This window comes from Mya arenaria, chromosome 7, assembly GCF_026914265.1.
Source record: "Mya arenaria isolate MELC-2E11 chromosome 7, ASM2691426v1".
NCBI lineage: Eukaryota > Metazoa > Mollusca > Bivalvia > Myida > Myidae > Mya > Mya arenaria.
The window spans coordinates 29,153,960-29,178,066 of NC_069128.1; the positions used below are offsets into that span (position 1 = coordinate 29,153,960).

The 24,107-nt window shown below is 34.8% G+C and overlaps 1 protein-coding gene and 1 pseudogene across 1 annotated transcript in view; both read left to right on the plus strand.

Annotated features, from left to right (window-relative positions):
• Window positions 1-10,518, plus strand: part of LOC128241056 (ephrin type-A receptor 3-like) — a 21,498-nt pseudogene extending 10,980 nt beyond the window's left edge.
• A 5,482-nt stretch (window positions 10,519-16,000) lies between these two features.
• Window positions 16,001-24,107, plus strand: part of LOC128239891 (uncharacterized) — a 48,010-nt gene continuing 39,903 nt past the window's right edge. The window contains exons 1-6 of the mRNA XM_052956336.1: window positions 16,001-16,090; window positions 17,676-17,735; window positions 19,705-19,802; window positions 20,474-20,572; window positions 21,071-21,169; window positions 21,676-21,769. Coding sequence (XP_052812296.1) covers window positions 16,014-16,090; window positions 17,676-17,735; window positions 19,705-19,802; window positions 20,474-20,572; window positions 21,071-21,169; window positions 21,676-21,769 — 527 coding nt within the window. The 5' untranslated portion in view covers window positions 16,001-16,013. The remainder of the gene's footprint in view (window positions 16,091-17,675; window positions 17,736-19,704; window positions 19,803-20,473; window positions 20,573-21,070; window positions 21,170-21,675; window positions 21,770-24,107) is intronic.

Genomic DNA, 24,107 nt, shown 5'->3' on the forward strand with positions numbered 1-24,107 from the left:
ACAGTCATATAGCCATTAATTCCTTACATTTCGGTAATTTGTTATTTTCGTTTGTCTCCTATCATTCTCTTTTTAAACACTGTCTAATATTCTATCAATGTTTCTGCAGAGGAATTTATTTGCCGAACCAAGAACATACTACGAACATTAATGGATATTCCTAATTTGTCGCATTTAAACCTAAGAACAGCTAAAAATCATGTATTTTCTTCAGCGGAGGAAGAAAACCATCTGAAAGGATACATAATTGCCGGCATTGTTGTCGGTAAGTACATATAATCTGCTGGTATGTCGCTATTTATCAACAAAGTCTTGAGGTTTTTTGGACGTTACACAAGTTGTTTCTGTTTTGTTATGTGCAATAAAGTAAAAAAAATTAAAGACTGTTCAGATCTTTGTTTGAAAGGACAAATCTGGAAAATGGCGTTTATTTACTTCATGAATAAAAATGAATAAATATTAATGGTGAAACCTTTTAAATCCACTTAAGGTGTATTGGTTCTAATCGGACTGTTGGTGGCAATATGTTTGATCATGCTACGAAGAGGTCATACCCAGAAGGTACAACGAGAACAACGCACGGTATCGGTCAGGTATGGGAAAACAACTGCTGACCGAGACTTTTCCAGTGAAGTAAGTATTTCCTTCAGTTATAAAACAATTGCAGGCAGTGACTGTTACAGAAAAACAAGTACTACACGCGGTTATTTCATGAATAGAACAATGGCCGACAATAACTGTAACAGTTAAACAAGAACTTCACGCGGTTCTGTCAGGTATTAAACAATGGCAGGCAGTGACTATCAGAGAAACACAAGTACTACACGCGGTTCTTTCATGTATAGAACAATGGCCGACAATAATGTTACAGTAAAACATGTACAAAATGAGGTTCTTTCAGGTATAGAACAATGGCCGACAGTAACTGTTACAGTAAAACAAGTTAAAACAATGTCCTTTCAGGTATAGAACAATGGCCTACAGTAACTGTTACAGTAAAACAAGTAAAAACAATGTCCTTTCAGGTATAGAACAATGGCCTACAGTAACTGTTACAGTAAAACATGTACAAAATGCGGTTCTTTCAGGTATAGAACAACGACCGACAGTAACTATTATAGTAAAACAAGTTAAAACAATGTCCTTTCAGGTATAGAACAATGGCCTACAGTAGTTGCTACAGTAAAACATGTACAAAACGCGGACCTGTCAGGTATAGAACAATAGCCAACAGTAACTGTTACAGAAACACAAGTAATAAACGATGACATTTCAGATATAGAACAGTGGTCTACAGTAGTTGTTACCGTAAAGCAAGTAACAAACGCAGTCCTTCCATGAATAAAACAATGGCCGACAATAATTGTAACAGTTAAACAAGTACTTCACACGGTCCTTTCAGGTATGGAACAATGGACGACAGTAACTGTTACAGTAACAAAAGTACTTTACGCGGTTCTTTCATGTATATACCATTGGCCGGCAGTAACTGTTACAGTTTAACAGGTATTAAACGTAGTCCTTTCAGGTATAGAACAGTGGCCATTAATGACTGTTACAGTAACACAAGTACTACACGCAGTCCTTTCAGGTTAAGAACAATGGCCTTCAGTGACTGTCACAGTAAAATACAAGTAATAAACGCAGTACTTTCATGGGTTGAACAATGGCCAACAGTAACTGTTACAGTAAAACAAGTACTACACGCGATTCTTGCAGGTATAGAACAATGGCCTACTGTGACTGTTACAGTTAAAGATGCACTCTTACTCCCAAATAAGAATTACCACAATTAATAGAATTTTTTAATATTCCACAAATGATGAATAATGTCGAAAACAATGATTCTTATGAAGGATACCGAGTTTTATTTGACACAAATGAGCATAAAACACGGTATTTCCACCTTATGAGACTATAGTAGACCACAATAAATATTTTAGCATTCACCAATCATTTGCTATTTTTTGCGCTTTCTGCTATTAAATACACGGTTACAATATTGTTATCAGTAATTAATGGTTTTCATAAATGCATTATTTAGTAAGTAGTTAAAGGTTAAATAGTCAAAATTGATGTTTGTTAAACTTGTGTAAGTATTGATTTTAAATAAGAGTGTCACTTTAAAAAAGTAAAGTGTTTGTTTATTATAGTGTACCCTCTTAGTTAAGGGCCAGCCAATTGGGCTTATGAGACACCTACATTCGTGAACATCTTTACCCCGATTCCTTATCTCAAATGCCAGGCGCCTGGCAGGAAGGCACTCGGTACCCCTCGATTTAACTAGCTGCTGGGTCGGCAACTGGCCATGTCAGAACAAGCCACTTGTGAGACTCGAACCATCGACCTCCCGCTCCGTAAGCGGACGCCTTAACCACAAGGCCACGGAGACGGTATCATCATCATATTCATCGTTGTTGTTATGGGTGTTGTGTTGTTGATGATTCAAACGTTGTAATCATTTCTTTTCAGAACTCTCGGGCGTTCGCAGACCCTGTGTACGTTTGCGCTGAAATGGACATTGTTTCGTTTCAATTAGCTAGAGATAGCGTCACCTTTCAACCTCTACTGGGGTCGGGGTCATTCGCTGATATTTACCCTGCTACCATAGCAAACAGCGATACAAAAGCAGTGGCAAAGGTTCTTAAAAGTAAGTGATATGATTCAAACATTCGTTTTATATTAACAACCATGCTTGAACTATACCTAATACCACCCATTTTCTATTTGTTAAACAGTTTTGTTTGACACGAGTCTTTGAATATTTATTCAAAATGCTACAGAAACAAGCTCAGTAGCAAAATGTGTAAACATAAACCCGGTTTAATGGCACTTGGTAAACGCCAAAGACATATAACATAAAATCACAAATAAGAAATATATATATATATATATACAAACTTGGTATGTTTATCAAGGACTGTTAGGTACCGCCTTGGAAGGGTCAGTAAAATGTAAATTTACTGGGGGTTTAAACCAGTTTGTGTTTGTGAAGCCTTTTAGATTTGATAATAATGTGGTATAGTCAGTATACAAATACATCATTTCAGACAATACCTGATATTTGAGTGAAAAAGGCGCCTCCCACCTGCGAGTATCCATTGAATATTTTTTTCAACGAATTTTATATTTAATAGTGGTTATTTTACCTGCTTCATATAATAAAATGCATTTTATTAAGTTTTATTGTGCTTTTCAGAAGGATATACAAGACAAGACAAACAACTCATGAAAGACAAAATCAATTTCTTTTCTACTGTTGTCGGTAGACATGAAAATATAATAAAGTTTATTGGAGCAATTGACGACGACACAGCTAGTAAGTATCTAAAATCGCTTTTAATTTTTAGCACATATTTGATAAAGTCGTATTGTTTGTGTTAACTTAGAGGTACATGTTCTCGTTTAAACTTCATCTCGATCATTTATAAAACAACTACATCTAACAGTAAACATGATCCCTACATTTGAACGTAAAAACATGATTCTTACAAAGGACATTGGCAATATTGCAATACCCTCTATTTTTAATGAGCATTCTCAATTAAGTCGACCTATCAATGGACATTTTCAATTAAGCCGAGTTGTCTAGTAACATTCTCAGTTATGCTAAGCTCTCAATGGACATTTTCTATTAGGTCGAGCTGTCAAAAGACATTCTCTATTAAGCCGAGCTGTCAATATACATTCTTATCTAAACCTAAAATGCGGCTTTATTTTTAAGGAGGTATTTCTTTGCTCCCCAAGGTTCATGCTCTTGAAAATTATCCAAACAACATTTCCTTTCTAGTTGGACCGATCATCATACTTGAACACTGCGTCAACGGGCAATTAAATGACTATCTTCAGACAAATAAGTCCAGCATTACCGAGGAGTCGCAGGATCTAATCCGGTTTGGGCTTGGTGTAGCCCGTGGTATGGAATACTTGGCCGGAAAAAGGGTATATTGTAACATTAATAAAATGTTAATATGTAATGGAACTCATGTCCCTATTTTGATATTCCGTCAAAATCATTTTTGCAATTTTGCGAAAGTTCGTATGAATTTGTATCAATTGGAAAATGCATCCTCACGCGTATCTTAGTATTGATAAACCGATTGATTTAGGGACATTATTTGAAACCAATGGTGTACCGTAAACGTATTCAAAATGCAAGAGGTTCGATGCCGTAGACAAAGAACCAGTTCAGTTTCTTAATACTATAATTACGGTAACTGTTTTATCTGAAGTGGGAATGGCATTCAATCCTGTTCATGTGTGCAGCAAGGTTTAAAACAGCTTGACTACTACATTTATGTGGAACGTTTAACATAAAGATGCATTTGTATCTTGTAGATTGTCCATCGACGACTGGCAGCACGGAATGTTCTACTCGACGACGCTCTTGAAGTTAAGATTGCAGGGTTTGGACCCATGAAAGTGGACAACAGCAAACCCGTAACTACAGATAAATAGAACCGCGACAAGCAAACATTGATTGTATAATTCATATTCGGTTTTTTTTAATACATATAAGAAATATAAGTTACTTACATGACCTTTAATACACTTCACACCAAGAATCATGTAGTTTTATTTGTACCAATCAGAATATATATTGTCATATCCTTTGCTTACGCTGTCATTATTATAAAACCCTTTTCGACATGTCTTGGTTCAGATTTTAATCAAGCCTTTGATTTATTTTTATTTGGCACTCTTCGTCTCAGATTCAGCGGTCAATATGCCTTAAATGTACAAACATGTCAATGACGTCAAATCAAATAAAATACAGCAAGTAACACATTTCCAAACCTTCTTTCTTACACTTTTCGTTTAGTAATCATAACTCGTTAATGAAAACAACTTCATCAAAGCATATTTCTTTTGAATTGCTGTCCATATCACCTTTTGCTATTTGTGACACCTCTCGACCAATCAAAATGCGTTTTACTTGTGGGGTATGTAATACTGACTTTTATTGGGTTATGTACATCCCATTATGCATGCATTGGTTCTTTCTAGTAACATGTCTCAAACTATATTGGTTGTCAATCAAAATTGGTCTTATTCCATTCTTAAGACGCCGTAGCTAATCGTATAACCTGGTATGAATAATAGACGTGTACAGTGAACAAAGTTATTCATTGATGGAAAAATGGTTGATTTAGTCCCATATTGAACACCAACAATACCTTTCTTATTATCAATTTTCAAACTGTTTTATACCAGCACATCTTATTTGAATTTAATGACATCCCCGCATTGTTCCAGGAGCGTATTCCAATCAAGTGGGTGGCTCCCGAGTGTTTGCAGACAACAAAGGATGCGACAGAGAAAAGCGATGTTTGGTCATACGGCGTCGTGTTATGGGAAATATTCTCTGTTGGTAGGTGTATTTATATTGATGACTTATACGAATGAGGTTTCAAACTCAGTTACTACCTTGGGCAACAAAGTATTTGGGATACTTGCATCTCCATCCTGGCATATTAATGTTTATATGCTTAGTTGATTCAATGCGAACACTATAGTCAACATATGCGCAGAAAACCGCCTATTAGCACTATCCAAGTTTGTGGGATTTAGCGTTATCAATGATATCATATGAGTAAAATTACAAATAAAAACACATCTCTTGTCACCAAAAACGCAAATTTAACCGGCTTTGAACATTCTGTTGTAAATTACCATTCAATGATAGTCTCTGTCTTTTATCCTTACATGTTTGACCCACTTTGGTCATATAAGCAAGTGTTTCAGATTTTGGAAGTAAATAACTTTTCGATAATCTTCAAGTGTGGTCTTTAACAGGTGATGCACCCTATGACAATATTCGAGGAAAGGATATCCCAGGATTAATAAACTCTGATTACAAGCTTGCTAAACCAGATAATTGCAATGACCAGTGAGTATGGATTAAAATTAAACATTCATCGGTATAGGATCATTGCGATACCGAACGAGTCCCCATTAACACTATTATGCAGCGGTATACGAACATTGAGACAACAAGTGAGTCTGGCTTATCATTTGCATGCACCAGCACATTGCGATAACAAGTAAGTCTGGCTTAACATCATTTTTGCACCTGTACCATAACAGTGCGATCACAAGTGACTATGGCTTAACGTAATGTATCCGTAGGTTGCAGGATTGTACCATAACAAGTAAGTCTTCGATAACTTTATACATACACCGGTATCAGAACAGATCGATAAAAAGTAAGTCTTGCTTATCATTATACAAACACCGGTATCAGAACAGAGCGATACAAAGTAGGTCTTGCTTATCATTATACATAAACCGGTATATAGAACAGAGCGATAAAAAGTAAGTAATTTAACATTATACATGAACCGGTATCAGAACAGAATGATAAAAAGTAAGTCTTGCTTATCATCATACATGCATCGGTATCAGAACAGAGCGATAAAAAGTATGTCTTATTTATCTTTATACATACACCGGTATCAGAACAGAGCGATAAAAAGTAAGTATTGCTTGTCTTTATACATACACCGGTATCAGAACAGAGCGATAAAAGGTAAGTCTTGCTTGTCTTTATACATGCATCGGTATCAGAACAGAGCGATAAAAAGTATGTCTTATTTATCTTTATACATACACCGGTATCAGAACAGAGCGATAAAAAATAAGTCTTGCTTATCATTATACATGAACCGGTTATCAGAACACAGAGATAAAAAGTAAGTAATTTGAACATTATACATGAACCGGTATCAGAACAGAGCGATAAAAAGTAAGTCTTGCTTAACATTATACATGTCCCGGTATCCCAATAGTGCGATGGCAAATTAATCTGGCGTAATATAATACATGCTACAGTAGCAGAACGGTGCGTTAACAAGTGAGTGAGCTTAACACAAGACATGCTACGGTTCGAGATCACTGCAATAACAGGTGAGTTAGCATTAAAGATGCACCTCTATAATAACAGTGCGATAACAAGTAACTCTTGCTTAAAATAATATATGCATCGGTATCAGAACAGCGATAACAAGTGAGTCAGGCTTAATAATTATACGTGCACCGGTAACAGAACAGTGCGATAATCAGTCGATAAATAACAACATAGCCATAATTATAACACTTTTACCAGATACTGTTTCTGCACTAATTTTCTGCAGTGCCGTTTTGCATATATTAATCCAAACGTTGTACATGTTTAGGTGTAAAGCCATTTTTAACCAGATATTTTTCCTGCTATTTTTCGGAAAGTAGGTCTGTCTTAACATTGAATATGGATCCAAAAACTGCGATAACGAGTGAGTCTGGCTAAACATTATACATGCAACATAAATGTGCGATAACAAGTGAGGCTGGTTTCACATTATATATGCACCAGAACAGTGTGATCACAAATGAGACTGTCTAAACTTAATACGTTCACCAGAACGGTGCGATAACAAGTGAGTCTGTCTTAACATCATGCACGCTACGGTACCGGAATAGTGAAATACAAGTAAGTCTGGCTACACATTAGTCATGCACAATAATAGTGCGATAACGAGTGAGTCTGGCTAAACATTAAACATGCTCCAGAATAGTGCGATAACGAGTGAGTCTGGCTAAACATTATACATGCTCCACAATAGTGCGATAACGAGTGAGTCTGGCTAAACATTAAACATGCTCCACAATAGTGCGATAACGAGTGAGTCTGGCTAAACATTATACATGCTCCACAATAGTGCGATAACGAGTGAGTCTGGCTAAACATTAAACATGCTCCACAATAGTGCGATAACGAGTGAGTCTGGCTAAACATTAAACATGCTCCACAATAGTGCGATAACGAGTGAGTCTGGCTAAACATTAAACATGCTCCACAATAGTGCGATAACGAGTGAGTCTGGCTAAACATTAAACATGCTCCACAATAGTGCGATAACGAGTGAGTCTGGCTAAACATTAAACATGCTCCACAATAGTGCGATAACGAGTGAGTCTGGCTAAACATTAAACATGCTCCACAACTGTGCGATAACAAGTGAGTTTGGCTTATCATTATACAAACACCGGTTCCAGAACTGTGCGACAGCCTCTCAATAAATAACATAAAATCAATGATTTTCAAGGCGTTAAAACGTTTTGACACCAAGTTGTTTACGAACTATTGATTTCATGAACACACTTCATATCCAACTTCAAAAACAACTCAGAACGCCAATATCATTTCAAGCATTTCAGATTTAATACTGGTTTAAGCACTTGGGCAACCAACTGTATGTATACACATATAGTCAAACATAATAATATAATCAAGACTGAATAAAACAGGACATTTTCGTAATAACGTCATCCATGTTTAATAACTTACGTTCATGTTATACACATATTTATACCATTCCATTAGTAACTTTCAACACAGAATTTCAAAATGTGATAAAAAAAGAAATTATTGAAGTAAACACGTCGACTGCCCAAAGCTGAACGACAAATACACTTAATTCCTCGTGCACGAAACCTTCTATTATCCACCACCTGGCGGATATTACGCTACATTCAAACGGAAATTAATTTTCTACTTATTCATATACATTCAAACTTAGAAAATATATTTCTGTCCTGATTTCTGCAATGCTGTTTTGGATGTATTAATCACGGTTTGAAGCGATTTTCTAACCAGATCTTGTTGCAGTTATGTTTCGGATGTTCTATGCAATAAACTTGAAGATGGTATGACGTAGTGACGCCTTGTTGTTTCTATACTAAATTCCTCTACTTGCAGGTGGTACGACGTCATGAAGCGATGTTGGCAAACCGACCCAAATGGTCGCCCGACATTCAAAGTCATCAAAGACACACTGGACAATATATATGTGGCCGCGTCTAAAGACGAATACTACTATTGTGCACAAAATATAATTTGACATACTTTGTCGTAGACATTTGAGTTATAGTACAACATCAGTATTTTATATATTTCAAGTGCCATGGTTTTATATTTGTTGCTTCGTCTGCGACAATGGGTCGTATGCAGGGGTATAACAGTTTTCAGCGTTTGAAATAGCTACGGTTTCCTGCTTATGGTGCAAAATACCTTTCACTAATTTAAAGTGTTACTTGTTTCACCTCAAAACATATTTTAGCTGTCACCGCAACCTTTAAGTCTTTCATTTGTGATATAGACAAGCAAATACACATTGTTAAAATCTGAAACAAACAAGCGTTGAATTAACAGTTATTAGTTTATATTACAGTTTTTTGGTAGACCTTGGAACTTAAGTAGACATGTATTACTACTTATATCATCTATTATTATGGTTTCAAAGACGTTGTTAGGTAATAACTGTATACAGTTAGTTCGTGGTTGTTCGGCTCAGGGTCAAAACTGTTGTGCAGGGGTAAAGGGGATGAAACCCCAAGTTTTAAGTTTCTAATTTTACTTTTTACTGACCGTTCCAAGGCGGTACCTAACAATCCTTGATAAACATACCTAGTTTTGTTATACAGTATATATGCACTGTGTTATTTGTGGAGGTTGTGCTGTTGTTTCATGTTTGTGATGTTTTTTTGTTTGTTTTTTGTGTTTTATATCTTTGGCGTTTACCCTGTGCCATTAAACGGGGCTTATGTTTAAACTGGCTACTGAGCTTGTTTCTGTAGATTTTCACATGAATAATGACATCTGAACTGTTGCCCAAACCAAAAGAAATGTCATCCTTGACACCAAGGAGCAACAGTTAACTGTGAAATGAATGTTTTAATACTTAATTAAAGTATAAGTTATCAAAAAGGAAATAACTGTCTGATTATTTGATACAAATTGTATTTGAACAAAGTTTTAAGAACATTAAAGAACGTTTATGATATGCAGTCTGAAAACAAAATTTGTATGTTCCAACAACACCATAGCGCGAGAGGGAAACAGTGCAAACTGTTGATTCCATCCAAAACAATTTGATATATTCCATGTATAACAGGAAGCAATAAGATATATATATGTATTTATTAAACAAATCAGATAACAAAATATAATATTGACCATAAAACTGTTGGAAACATTGTATTTATCTTACAGTATTAAGTCATTGGGTAGTAGGCATTGTAATTAAAGTTGACATGTGTTTCTTCGTGTATCTTATATCATCATGGTTTCATAATTAAGTAATTCCATTTATGAATTTGCTGAACATTTCTAGTAATTTCTAGTTAACCAATCAACTGTTAAAACTATAACGCCATCTAATGGAAGACATAAGAATTACAGCAACACATGTAATACTTCGTACATCTTATAGTATCATGGTTTTATATGTAGGTAAATTTCAATAATACGGATGCCAACTTATAACAGAAAAGTAATAGTTGACCATACACATATTGAACATACCTATAGTATACATGTATAACTGACAGTATTCCCGAAATGAATTCACCCATCACTAAGCAAACATATTATGTCCTGTAAATTCCATTAGAATTACAATTGTATTCATAGTATTCATGAGTGTTTATGTTGTTATATATGTGACGGTATTTTATTGTTTAATACTTTGAAATTAAATGACTGAATGATAAATTATCAAACTGTTTTTTTTTTTTTTATTTACATTATTCGGCGTCTTCAACTTCTTGCTCTGTGTTTGCAGCGGTATCAACAGCGTCCGTGTTTTTCCAAGGTGGCTGAATTCTACAAAAAAGTGGAAAAACAAACAAGTTTATAAAACTAGCTAATCATTTCAACATACAATATCTGTTTCAGGAGATCCTTCAAACAGGATTTCTTCCTTGCGGATTTTGTACACAAATATAATTAAAACCTAATAAGAGTGACCTTAACCGATGCATCAAATTCCTATACAGTCTGATTGTATAACTATTTCAGCTTTATAGATGGTTTTCAACGATTTCAAATTTATCTCATTGGTTGATATTTCGTAGGATGTGCCAATGAGAAGTAAACTGTTATGTCTGTTGACCAACAATTTACAATAAATAGAAATAGTACCTTCGACAATAACACCGCCGAAGGGATCGCCGGACAGATTCTGTTTAAATCATTTAGAAAGCCTATGACAATAATAACCGCCATTTCGTCATTAATTGGTCCAATCAAATGGATTACGTAACTAATAGGTACTTACTTAGAGCTACATACAACGAACGTTAAATCTGACACTAAGACCGTTTTGTCTTCTAAAGAATTCAATCGACGGCGTGCTGTGCCTGGCCTTCAAATTTAATGGTAAAGAAGACTACAAATGCATTGAAAGTAAATCTTATTATCATATATGCAATGTTTTGAATAGACTTTGAGCGACATGCATTAATAAAATATAGGAAATACAATTTTATTTAGTACAAGGGCATAATTTTATACCGTCTGTCTCGTTAGAAATTAAACAAACTATATGGGAATATTGGCAATAAAGATTTAGGTTACTTTCTGTATACGTCAAGCACATAAATGACAAATGACACAAAAACTCAAGTTTCTATAGGTTCCAAAGGTGTCCGCACACCGGCCTTAACAACAATACTTTTCAGTTGCATGGTAGTAAACAGTCATACTTCACTAGCTAAAACTAGGATATCAAATGTGAAAGAAACACCTAGAAATTTGACGGTCAACCATTTACGTTATTACTTTATTCAGGATTGTGGGCATCAAGGTGGGGTTGTACACGCAGACTGGTTTAAATCCCCAGTAAATTTACATTTTACTGACCGTTCCAAGGCGGTACCTAACAATCCTTGATAAACATAACTAGTTGTTTTGTATTTATATATAGAATGTATGCAATGTGCTGTTTTGTGCTGTTCTTCCATGTTTCTTGTTTGTAATTTTTCGTTTTTATGTTATTTGTCTTTGGCGTTTACCCAGTGCCATTAAACCGGGTTTATGTTTTAACTTTTGCTACTGAGCTTGTTTCTGTAGTTTTACGCATAAATATTACACAAATGATAAAGTACATCACTGAACAAACCTTTGTAAGAGAAGGTATGAAGCATCGCTTGTACTTCTACTAGTATGAGTAGCAATACATAAACAGGTTTTAAAGTTTACTTTAAGGTTACATTTGAATTCGTGTTTGTGGCAAAACGTTTTTTCTCAGTATTACTGCCTTCGTGATGTTCCACATGCAATCTTTATTCACTAATATATAAATGATTAACAGTCGAATAAAACACTGGAACCTACAAGACAAAGTCAGCATTCAACAATTTAAATGAGGTCCCTGTTTAGCTGCACAGGACAAAGGCTAATACACACGAGAAATATACAACATCACAGAACAATACAGACATACTGTACTGCGGTTCACTGGGGCATTTAAACTGCTTTACAATACTACTTTGCCCGAACCTACTCATACATGTAAGCTACAGTTTACACATTTTGAAATTTAGACTGGCTTTGATTTTTTTCCCTTTCTACACATGCTGAGGTAGCGTTGCACTTAAATGTATTCCGTAGGTAAACGTAGATGTTGCATACCGCAACTTCTGGAATTGTTTTAGTAGCTTTGCACAAAAAAGTTCTCCAACACGTACATGTTGCAGCCCACAACTTCTCGAATCCTTTATTCTGTAGACTGTAAAAAGTCCACACGACGTGTATCTAGTCCTTGATTGTTGCATCGTTCTTGGGACCGTTTCAATTCGGGATTTTAGTCGTAACTTAAATAATCTAAAATCAGGATAAACGTCAGAAATGGCAACAAATTGATTTGTTTTTCTCAACTTTTATTCAGTTTTATACTTCTGTGTTTTAATCAATCACGAACAAAACAATAAAAACAACACGAAAATATAAGACTGATTTTTTCAAATTTAGATTTACGCCTAAAATCGACTAAGACCTTTATTGAAACCCCCTCCCCCCGCCCCCGCGCCAGCCACCAGAAGCATACATTTATCCTCACAAACTATGTATGCTTTAACCGTCTGACTACATGACACATTATATAAATATCATATGGCAGCATGTGTGACATTGATATTGTCAACCCGAGAGCAGAATGTCACCCGAGGCGTTATGATATTTATTTTATTATACCGAACAAAATTAAGTACATAAAAAAGTTATAAAATGTTTTTAATTCATTTAATAAAACAAGTTTAACAAGGTAAACATAATATAACATAATAAAATAATTATATCTAGAACAAAATTCCACCGTTAATTTTCTGTCGTCTGATGTTTTTGTGAATACATTGAATAGTGACGTCACATCTGTATGTGTATAAGGGAAGCAATCACGTCATGATTTAGCTTAATTATTGAAGCAATTATTTGCCATTATATGACATTCAAAATGTCACTGCGGTCATATGACCTGACAGTGAAATTTCGCTTGGTCACGTGTCAAAAATGTTGCAAATGTTTCTGACAGTCAAAATATCTCTTTTTCGGGTAATGGGATTTAACCACTGTAGACAAAAATGAGGACTAATAATGATAAATAACAATTTGAAACGACAGATAAAGTACGTAGACTTCTACTTTATATATGATATTGTGCGGCCAAGTATTAATAAAAGGCCGTATCTATTACGTGTTTATTTAAAAGTCATTATATTTTTTTTGGTAACTATTATTAACGCTTTACAAAATTTCGATGGATGGAAACTGATATATCCTTTCAAGTAGTCACATGCAAGAAGTATCGAATACACGAGGAAAATAAAAAAACGGTAGTAAATAAGGAAGATATTTTTAATAAGGAAGGATATTCAGGTAATCAGACATCACTATATAATTTCAACAAAAGCAATTACAAAGCCCTTTGTATTGAATAATAAACCGTACTTCTCAAAACATTAAACATGAGAAAAACATGGCAATTGGACCAATGAAATACAAGCATTATACTTTAGAGGAATTTGTGGGGAAAAATGGCTTTTTTTCAATTCAAGGATCGTTGAAAAAATTGCAAGTTGAAGTTGGTAAAGAACAGTTTTCTTTCGTGTACTAACATGAACATAGGACAAGTTTAAATGATTAAGAAGTATATGATAGTTATGTAACACTGAACTTTTGACTATTTCTAATTGAACCAAATTAAAAATATAAGACACTACATTATTTAGACGCTCAAATCAAAGCCAATCAAAACACTTGAAATTAAACTGAACTAAATAACATTAGACTAATTCACAACGATTAATAATACAATGGAATCCTACAGGGACAGAACTAGTAAAATAACCTTTAACAAAGTACAATGCTATGGTCTAACATGCTCTATAGAAGAGACATGCATGGTACAAAACAACTCAGAAAGTCCACTGATGTCAGTTTACCGTCTTGGAGCGGTCAGAGCAGCAGGCATTTATTGAAGGTTTCAACTAGTTTTTAAGTACTCAACCTCAAAATTGTCCAATTAAATAAACATATGAGCCTTTTTGGAGCCAGCATCAACTTGATATGTTTTTCGTTACGCCGGTACAATTCGAATTTCAGTTTACACTCTTACTCCCAAAACAGTTTTACCGAAAATGATAAACAAAAACAATGGTTCTAATGAACGATACAGATATTAATTGAAGGAAATGAGCATAAAACACGATATTTCTACGTTATGAGACTATAGTAGACCACCGTTATTTTTTTTATATTCACCAGTCATTTAATATTTTTGCGCTTTCTGCTATTATATACAAGGTGACAATCTTGTTACCAGTAATTAATATTTTCCATAAATGCATTATTTAGAAGTTAAAGTTTTATCACTCAAAATAAATCATTGTCATACAAATGTATGTATTGATTTTGAATAAGAGTGCTACTTTACGTCAAAAAGAAGATATTGTGAATTGATGCTTACTTGATTGAGTGATTATAATTTACTACTTTCATTAACATTGACTATGTAGTGGCAGTGGTCGTTCCAGAATAGGTGCTTTCACCGCTGAATAAAACAGTGGTTGTACAGGTGAAGGAAACGACGGGTGTTGCGGTTGGTACTCCAATATGAGATATAGGTTAACCAATGACTGCACCAGTGAGTGTAATGGTGATAATACCGTTGAGATACCGGATAGGTATACCTACCGGTGTGTGTACTGGCAAGGTAAATTGTAAATGATATGGTGTGGACCGTTGCGTGTTCCGGAGAGCGTTCCTGTGAGTGACCCGGGGAATTTAACGTTATAATTAATGGCAAATGTACCGATTGATGGACAGGTATGTGATCCGTTAAGGGTATCGGTAATTGTTCCGGTGAGTTTTCTGTAATTGCCAAACAAAAAAGTACTTGTCTTACCATCAGTCGTAAAATATTGCAAGTGAACCGATAGGTCAAATTATCGTCAACTTGTTTTGCATGGCTGAACATAAGTTTTATTACAATAGAAAAACCCCAATTGTTACTTGATTTAACAGAAATAACGTATATGACTTTATTTCGGAATCTTAGAAGATGAAGATATTGTTTTATTCAATTTACAACTTAACAGTATGGTTAAAAAAATCAAAACGTGTCTTGTCTTTTGGCGATAATGCAAATGCAAAACATCTAAAGAAATACATGTAGCGATTATGACAAAACTTATCAAAAAACTATAATTAATCCTCATTGTACTGAAACAAAAATAAAAGAAGAAAATGAAATCCCGTGTTTCTTATTTAATTTATTTGAAACATTCTTTTGTTTTACTTGAATGTGACACTTCTAAAATAGCACTTTTGATTCCAACAAAATAAACTTTCCATCTTATTAATAAGTTATGCTTTAATTATATAATTCATCATTAAACAAAGCACTTAATTTTGTATAAAATGCACATGTAACGTATGCGAATACGTTACATTAGCATTTTCTACAAACTTTAATACCTTAGGTAGATTATAACATTATACTTAAACATTCGGAAAATACGATGTTAGTAAGTGCAATACTATCCAAAACATAATAAATGACAAACAAATGCTCGGTATGCTTTGCTTTCATGAGCGCCCCCTTTTGACTTGAGGATAAAATACAGTCATATTATACCTAGTATAACAAACTTTCCTTATTCTAGATCGGTTAAAGGACTGATACCTTGACTGAATCATGAACGCTCTGATTTTCGCTTTATTTATCAGTTTATCTATTTCTTGTTTGGAGTTTGTGAAAGCATATTCGGGGCCGTATGTTTATATTTTATTTTTTATTTTTCATTATTGCTCTTCACTGCTTATAGTTTTAGTAATAGCTACATGTTAAAATTTTATTCAGATAGATTTATGTAAAAACACTTAATTTAGTATTTGTATATGTTATTATTGTTTTCAATAATAGGTACATGTAAAATATTTTAATAAGAACACATTTTGCTTATGAACTGTTATGTTTATAATACAGCGTTGTTAAAGCAGAATTTAACTCGAAGTATTTATTTTGAAACATTTTAAACAGGTAATATGTTTAATTTTCTATAGTTTTACCGAGGTTTACAAGCTTACACAAGCTTAGGTTTTGTAAACACATACTATTGAATATTAGTAATATAATATACTTCTTAAGACAGATTGTTTTTTTGCAATTTGCTTTAATAAATAGTTTGACTTTCATTGTATACCCTGCATTCCAATATATCAAGGTACTCATCGCCAATCATATCACGATATTTTAGAAAGACATTTCCTTTTTTTAATCTCAGCAACGATATGGCTCACCAACGCAAATCCAAAGCCAAATTCAAAAACGGATTGAGTAGCCTCAGATTTCCACTCCCTTCTCCTTATGACATTTTACCGTATGATTTAATTATTAGCATTTTAGGATAACGCCGATTAGGCATAACCAATAATGTTCACACTTACTTTATAAGTATGTATCTTTAATAACAATGAGTTAACAAAACGATTTTCACGAATATACCTGAGTTAGCACTGGTCATTAATAAACTTCGGGTGATCGGGAAGTTCGTGGAGTGTTACAAGAAAAAAAAATGAAATTCAATATAAATACATGCAAATATTAGGTAAATAGATTCAACAGTACAAACGGTACAGCAAATAACTCGGTAAGGCGTATTCGGGGCACGCAAGAGTACAACAAGTGACGTAATGTTAACGTCCGCGGATTTTAATTTTGTATTTCTCTGAACCCATTTAGCGTATGTATCGCTGAACCAGTCATTGCTAGTACTATCATTGCTTAACATCACTGTTCATACACTGCTATTAAGAACAGCTTGGGATACTAGAAATTATAAAATGCTGTGACCATGATTGCGTAGGCATACACCCTACCTCGTTGTTGTGTAACATAACGGGTAAAATATTACCCATTGTGATATATCCGCATTAAACATATGGTAAATACATTTCCTCTTTTTTAAGATTTGTTGGTGTACGCTCGTATTTGTATACTTCAATGACGATAAGCTTTGATGCGTATGGTTGCGCAGTAAGTTTGACCGTGATTGAAAAACTCATATGACACCTCGTTGGTTCGAAGTCGGTACGGATCATGACGCACAAACTATCTAGCAAAATGTAGAAAAAACGCATGATCGATGTCAATCATACTTTAACATAATGTAAAAAGTGACGGCATGTATGGAAAACAAACACAATCAAGCCGCATATACATAATGATGAGATTCAGACATCAATTAGAACATGTTAAACCATTCAAATATACCAGAAAAATGTGATTTGGATTCTTTCTAAAGATCTCCCATTTTGCCTTACAAGTTTATACATTTATTATGGTATTGCTTTACAGACATGTATGCTACAGGCATGTGCCAAAACATAGAACCAGATACACGTCGTGTGGATTTTGGTGAGTATAAAATAATATCAAACAGCTTATATAACAAACGTATGTCATATCTATTGAACAAACGTGCTAAATTAATGTATTTACTCAAATGTAAGGTGGTTAAACGCTTACGGACTGGCTTTAACCACAAGTGAGTTCTTACATAGCTTCCAATGACCGTGGCTTTGCAGTTAATCCGACTTTAACCAATCAGGTTATTTTGAAAGTTGTTTAGATTTGTTTTCTTTTAGCTTGTGGTCTCTTGGTTAATATTGGTTTGGCCTTACGTCTTGTTCTCTGTCAGTAAACAAGATATTGGTTAATATGTGTTTGGCATTACCTGTCAGTAAACAATATATTGGTTAATTTTTGTTTGGCCTTACGCCTTGTCAGTAAACAAGATATTGGTTAATATTTGTTTGATCTTACGCCTTGTTCTCTGTCAGTAAACAAGATATTGGTATATTTGTTTGATCTTACGCCGTGTTCTCTGTCAGTAAACAAGATATTGGTCAACATTTGTTTGGGCTTACGCCTTGTTCTCTGTCAGTAAACATGATATTGGTTATATTTGTTTGGGCTTACGCCTTGTTCTCTGTCAGTAAACATGATATTGGTTATATTTGTTTGGGCTTACGCCTTGTTCTCTGTCAGTAAACATGATATTGGTTATATTTGTTTGGGCTTACGCCTTGTTCTCTGTCAGTAAACATGATATTGGTTATATTTGTTTGGGCTTACGCCTTGTTCTCTGTCAGTAAACAGGATATTGGTTAATATATGTTTGGGCTTACGGCTTGTTCTCTGTCAGTAAACATGATATTGGTTATATTTGTTTGGCCTTACGCCTTGTTCTCTGTCAGTAAACATGACATTGGTCATATTTGTTTTGCCTTACGCCTTATTCTCTGTCAGTAAACATGATATTGGTTATATATTTGTTTGGGCTTACGCCTTGTTCTCTGTCAGTAAACAGGATATTGTTTATATTTGTTTGGGCTTACGCCGTGTTCTCTGTCAGTAAACAAGATATTGGATATATTTGTTTGGGCTTACGCCTTGTTCTCTGTCAGTAAACAGGATATTGTTTATATTTGTTTGGGCTTACGCCGTGTTCTCTGTCAGTTAACAGGATATTGTTTATATTTGTTTGGGCTTACGCCGTGTTCTCTGTCAGTTAACAGGATATTGTTTATATTTGTTTGATCTTACGCCGTGTTCTCTGTCAGTAAACAAGATATTGGTAAACATATGTTTGGGCTTACGCCTTGTTCTCTGTCAGTAAACATGATATTGGTTATATTTGTTTGGGCTTACGCCTTGTTCTCTGTCAGTAAACAGGATATTGGTTATATTTGTTTGGGCTTACGCCTTGTTCTCTGTCAGTAAACAGGATATTGGTTGTATTTGTTTGGGCTTACGCCTTGTTCTCTGTCAGTAAACATGATTTGGGTTATATTTGTTTGGGCTTACGCCTTGTTCTCTGTCAGTACAAGGACAAGAAGCGTGTACCCATTTTCTAACTAGCTTTCTTTTTCTTCAGTTTCATATAAGATCACTGGTGATCAGCAGTTATAAATAATCATTGAATCAATAACTTTGGTAACACAAAGTTGATTATGTATCTAAAATATACCTTTAATGTGATATTACCCGTGGGTTATAAAATACCTATTCGCTAACCAATACATTGCGTGTAATTCGATTTGTGGTGGCCTTCTAATGTCGCTTCACATTTCATTTACAGTGTAGTAATTTATATTCAGGTCTTTGATATCGAGATAATTTGATAATTTAAGCGATTCCTGATATCAAAATACCGGTCCTAGATTACCTTGGCAGTGTTATGTTATGTATGTTTTTTTCAATTCTTGTCTATTCAAGAATGGTTTAGACGGTATAAACAATAAATAACAAGGACATCTTGAACAACAGAAGAAATTGTTTTTGCAAGACATGAAATAATTATATAACCGAAATTGTTCAACAGGGGATGGCGCCGATGCACAATAATTAATTACTTCTATGTAAGCGAAAACTTTTGCTGTTCAGGCTGGACTGCGGACGGCTTTGGATCCTGTAGAATACGTGAGTATTTCTCACGTTCCTAGGGCCTATTTCATAAATCTTTAGTCTGAATGAACGTCATGGCAGGCTATACATGTTTTGTTCTTTTTTCATTTCTTTGAACAATTTTCGACTAAAATAATGGCTTAAGTTCAGTTCTCACAAAAATATACATTAGATAGATTAAATTTTACAGTGAATTTTGATACAGTATGATTATATGGTGATTTTTTATTTCAAAATAATTTTTTAATGATTCCGCGGTCACTGTGTGATTTCTAAATTCTAATCATATTCGTACCAAAAACACACCAACAAGTGCTATAGATGATCACTTAAGCACTTATTATAGTTGTATTCAAAACACATCAGGAAGTGCTACAGATGATAACTAAAGCATTTAATATAAATGTACAAAAAACACAAGCAAATGGTATATATTATCACTAAAGCATTTAATACAGTTGTATGCAAAAAGTGCATCTGCCAGTGCTATGGACTATAACTTAAGCATTCGAACTCTGTTAAAAATATGCAACATTACATGATCATTACATAAAAACTGAGCAGATGTAAACCGATATAAACCTGAAGAGAGCGGAAACGATAATAATTGATATCAAGTCATGTTTGCATTCACGATCGAGCTAAAATGAATTAGTTTAAACAAACAATATTTAATACGTTTACAGCAATATGCAGAACACCATGCAACAACGGAGGGACCTGCATTGCCCCAGACCGATGTAAGTGTCTTCCATCCCATGATGATGAAAGATACTGCATCAATGGTAAGAATTATGAACGTTGATAAATGTAGGGAAAAGTCTGAGGTTGAAGTCAAAAAATCTCTTGAATCTGCCTGTTAAAACTGTTCACCGTTCCACGGCGAATACCTCAGCATTTATCAATAACGTAATATTATAGCATGTGTTTGTCTTCGTTTATGTATTCGTTTTGTGGTTCTTATTAAGTGTCTGAATCAAGTGAGCTTTTTATTTTCACTTATAGGATCAAAATTGTACTATCTAAAATATTTAGCAATCACCTTACACATGAGTAAATATATGTGATTAAACATGATCCAGAAGACAAACTAGAACAGTACTTTATATGTGTTTTGTTACTTACGAATTGATCATTACTTGGGTATCACAAACAATCTTAGACGAGTTATCGTTCAGCTTGAAAATTAATCTGATTTTAATCTATTAACAATCTGAGAGGTCGTTGCTTAGTCAATTATGCTACTTACTCCGTACTCAAACGTGAAGTGAATTTATTTTTAGTCCAATGCTCACACCTCCACCCGTGTTTTCCTGGAGTCTGCACATCGTCATACAACTGTAGTTGTATAGATGGATGGCAAGGGTCAGACTGCCTCACATGTACGTATATAACATAAACCTTATATTTGATAAAAATTGATATTCACCATTGATATAACGTTTTGACAGTTGGTGATCTTCAAAGTATTTTCTTGTGTGCTTTGTAATAATGCTTTGTATAACTACTGCCTGTTAGTGATATATAGTAAAACTAAATATATATTTATACAATATAGATTAATATATACATAAGAATATATATATATATATATATATACATTTATATATATATATATATATATATATATATATATATATATATATATATATATATATATATATATACATTTATATATATATTTATAGTAGTAATACATATGATGGATATTGATATGTTGATATACATCTCATGAATATGCTTAGGAGCAAAACATTCGATGCTTAATAGTTACACATACGATAAAAATTGCTTAAAAGTAATACATATAATATATATTGCATAGTACTTATACATAAATACAATAAGCTGACAATACAATCCATCAATTACTTCCACGTTGCTGCAGTTACGATTGGGAAGAACATGCCAAAATTGCTTTCCTGCGATGTAACTTTGAGAGATGACAGGAGAACCGATTTAAAGAACCTTTTCTACATTAAGTATGTTTGCTGTGTTTTTACATAAATATATCTTACAAATTATTAAAGAGGTGTGCTCATTTACCAGCAAAGCATTGGTTTCACTTCAACCGGGCTATAAGAACTTAGTTTTAATTTTTTCTCTCGAGAAATAACGTGGTAACAATAGAAATTATTAGCCACCGCTGAGACCGTACACATTAACTGTCTCTTCTGTGCAAATGAATGCAAGCTCTGTTTAACCGATTAAGATCATGTTTGCTTATTTCATTTGAAAACAGTAGAATGTTTATTATCTAAGTTTGCTTTAATGAAATGATGAACGAAATGGTTATACGACCATGTTACCTCAAACATTTTAAGGAATAAGGAATGTTATGATACCTTTTATCGCAGGGCGCCGTGTGTTAAAATCAATGTTATGTTATGTTTATTACGCAGTGCGCCGTGTGCTAAAATCAATGTTATGTTATGTTTATTACGCAGTGCGCCGTGTGCTAAAATCAATGTTATATTACCTTTATTACGCAGTGCGCCGTGTGCTACAACCAATGTTATGTTACCTTTATTACGCAGTGCGCCGTGTGCTACAACCAATGTTATATAACCTTTATTACGCAGTGCGCCGTGTGCTACAACCAATGTTATGTTACCTTTATTACGCAGTGCGCCGTGTGCTACATCCAATGTTATGTTACCTTTATTACGCAGTGCGCCGTGTGCTACAACCAATGTTATGTTACCTTTATTACGCATTGCGCCGTGTGCTACAACCAATGTTATATTACCTTTACTACGCAGTGCGCCGTGTGCTATAACATAGTGCCGTGTGCTACATCCAATGTTATATTACCTTTATTACGCAGTGCGCCGTGTGCTTCATCCAATGTTAAATTACCTTTACTACGCAGTGCGCCATGTGCTACAACCAATGTTATATTACCTTTACTACGCAGTGCGCCGTGTGCTACAACCAACCAATGTTATATTACCTTTATTACGCAGTGCGCCGTGTGCTTCATCCAATGTTATATTACCTTTATTACGCAGTGCGCCGTGTGCTACAACCAATGTTATATTACCTTTATTACGCAGTGCGCCGTGTGCTACATCCAATGTTATATTACCTTTATTACGCAGTACGCCGTGTGGTACAACCAATGTTATGTTACCTTTATTACGCAGTGCGCCGTGTGCTTCATCCAATGTTATATTACCTTTATTACGCAGTGCGCCGTGTGCTACAACCAATGTTATATTACCTTTATTACGCAGTGCGCCGTGTGCTACAACCAATGTTATATTACCTTTATTACGCAGTGCGCCGTGTGCTACAACCAATGTTATATTACCTTTATTACGCAGTGCGCCGTGTGCTTCATCCAATGTTATATTACCTTTATTACGCAGTGCGCCGTGTGCTACAACCAATGTTATATTACCTTTATTACGCAGTGCGCCGTGTGCTACAGCCAATGTTATATTACCTTTATGTTACCTTTATTACGCAGTGCGCCGTGTGCTACATCCAATGTTATATTACCTTTATTACGCAGTGCGCCGTGTGCTACATCCAATGTTATATTACCTTTATTACGCAGTGCGCCGTGTGCTACATCCAATGTTATGTTACCTTTATTACGCAGTGCGCCGTGTGCTACAACCAATGTTATGTTACCTTTATTACGCAGTGCGCCGTGTGCTACAACCAATGTTATGTTACCTTTATTACGCATTGCGCCGTGTGCTACAACCAATGTTATATTACCTTTACTACGCAGTGCGCCGTGTGCTATAACATAGTGCCGTGTGCTACATCCAATGTTATATTACCTTTATTACGCAGTGCGCCGTGTGCTTCATCCAATGTTAAATTACCTTTACTACGCAGTGCGCCGTGTGCTACAACCAATGTTATATTACCTTTACTACGCAGTGCGCCGTGTGCTACAACCAACCAATGTTATATTACCTTTATTACGCAGTGCGCCGTGTGCTTCATCCAATGTTATATTACCTTTATTACGCAGTGCGCCGTGTGCTACAACCAATGTTATATTACCTTTATTATGCAGTGCGCCGTGTGCTTCATCCAATGTTATATTACCTTTATTACGCAGTACGCCGTGTGGTACAACCAATGTTATGTTACCTTTATTACGCAGTGCGCCGTGTGCTTCATCCAATGTTATATTACCTTTATTACGCAGTGCGCCGTGTGCTACATCCAATGTTATATTACCTTTATTACGCAGTGCGCCGTGTGCTACAACCAATGTTATATTACCTTTATTACGCAGTGCGCCGTGTGCTACAACCAATGTTATATTACCTTTATTACGCAGTGCGCCGTGTGCTA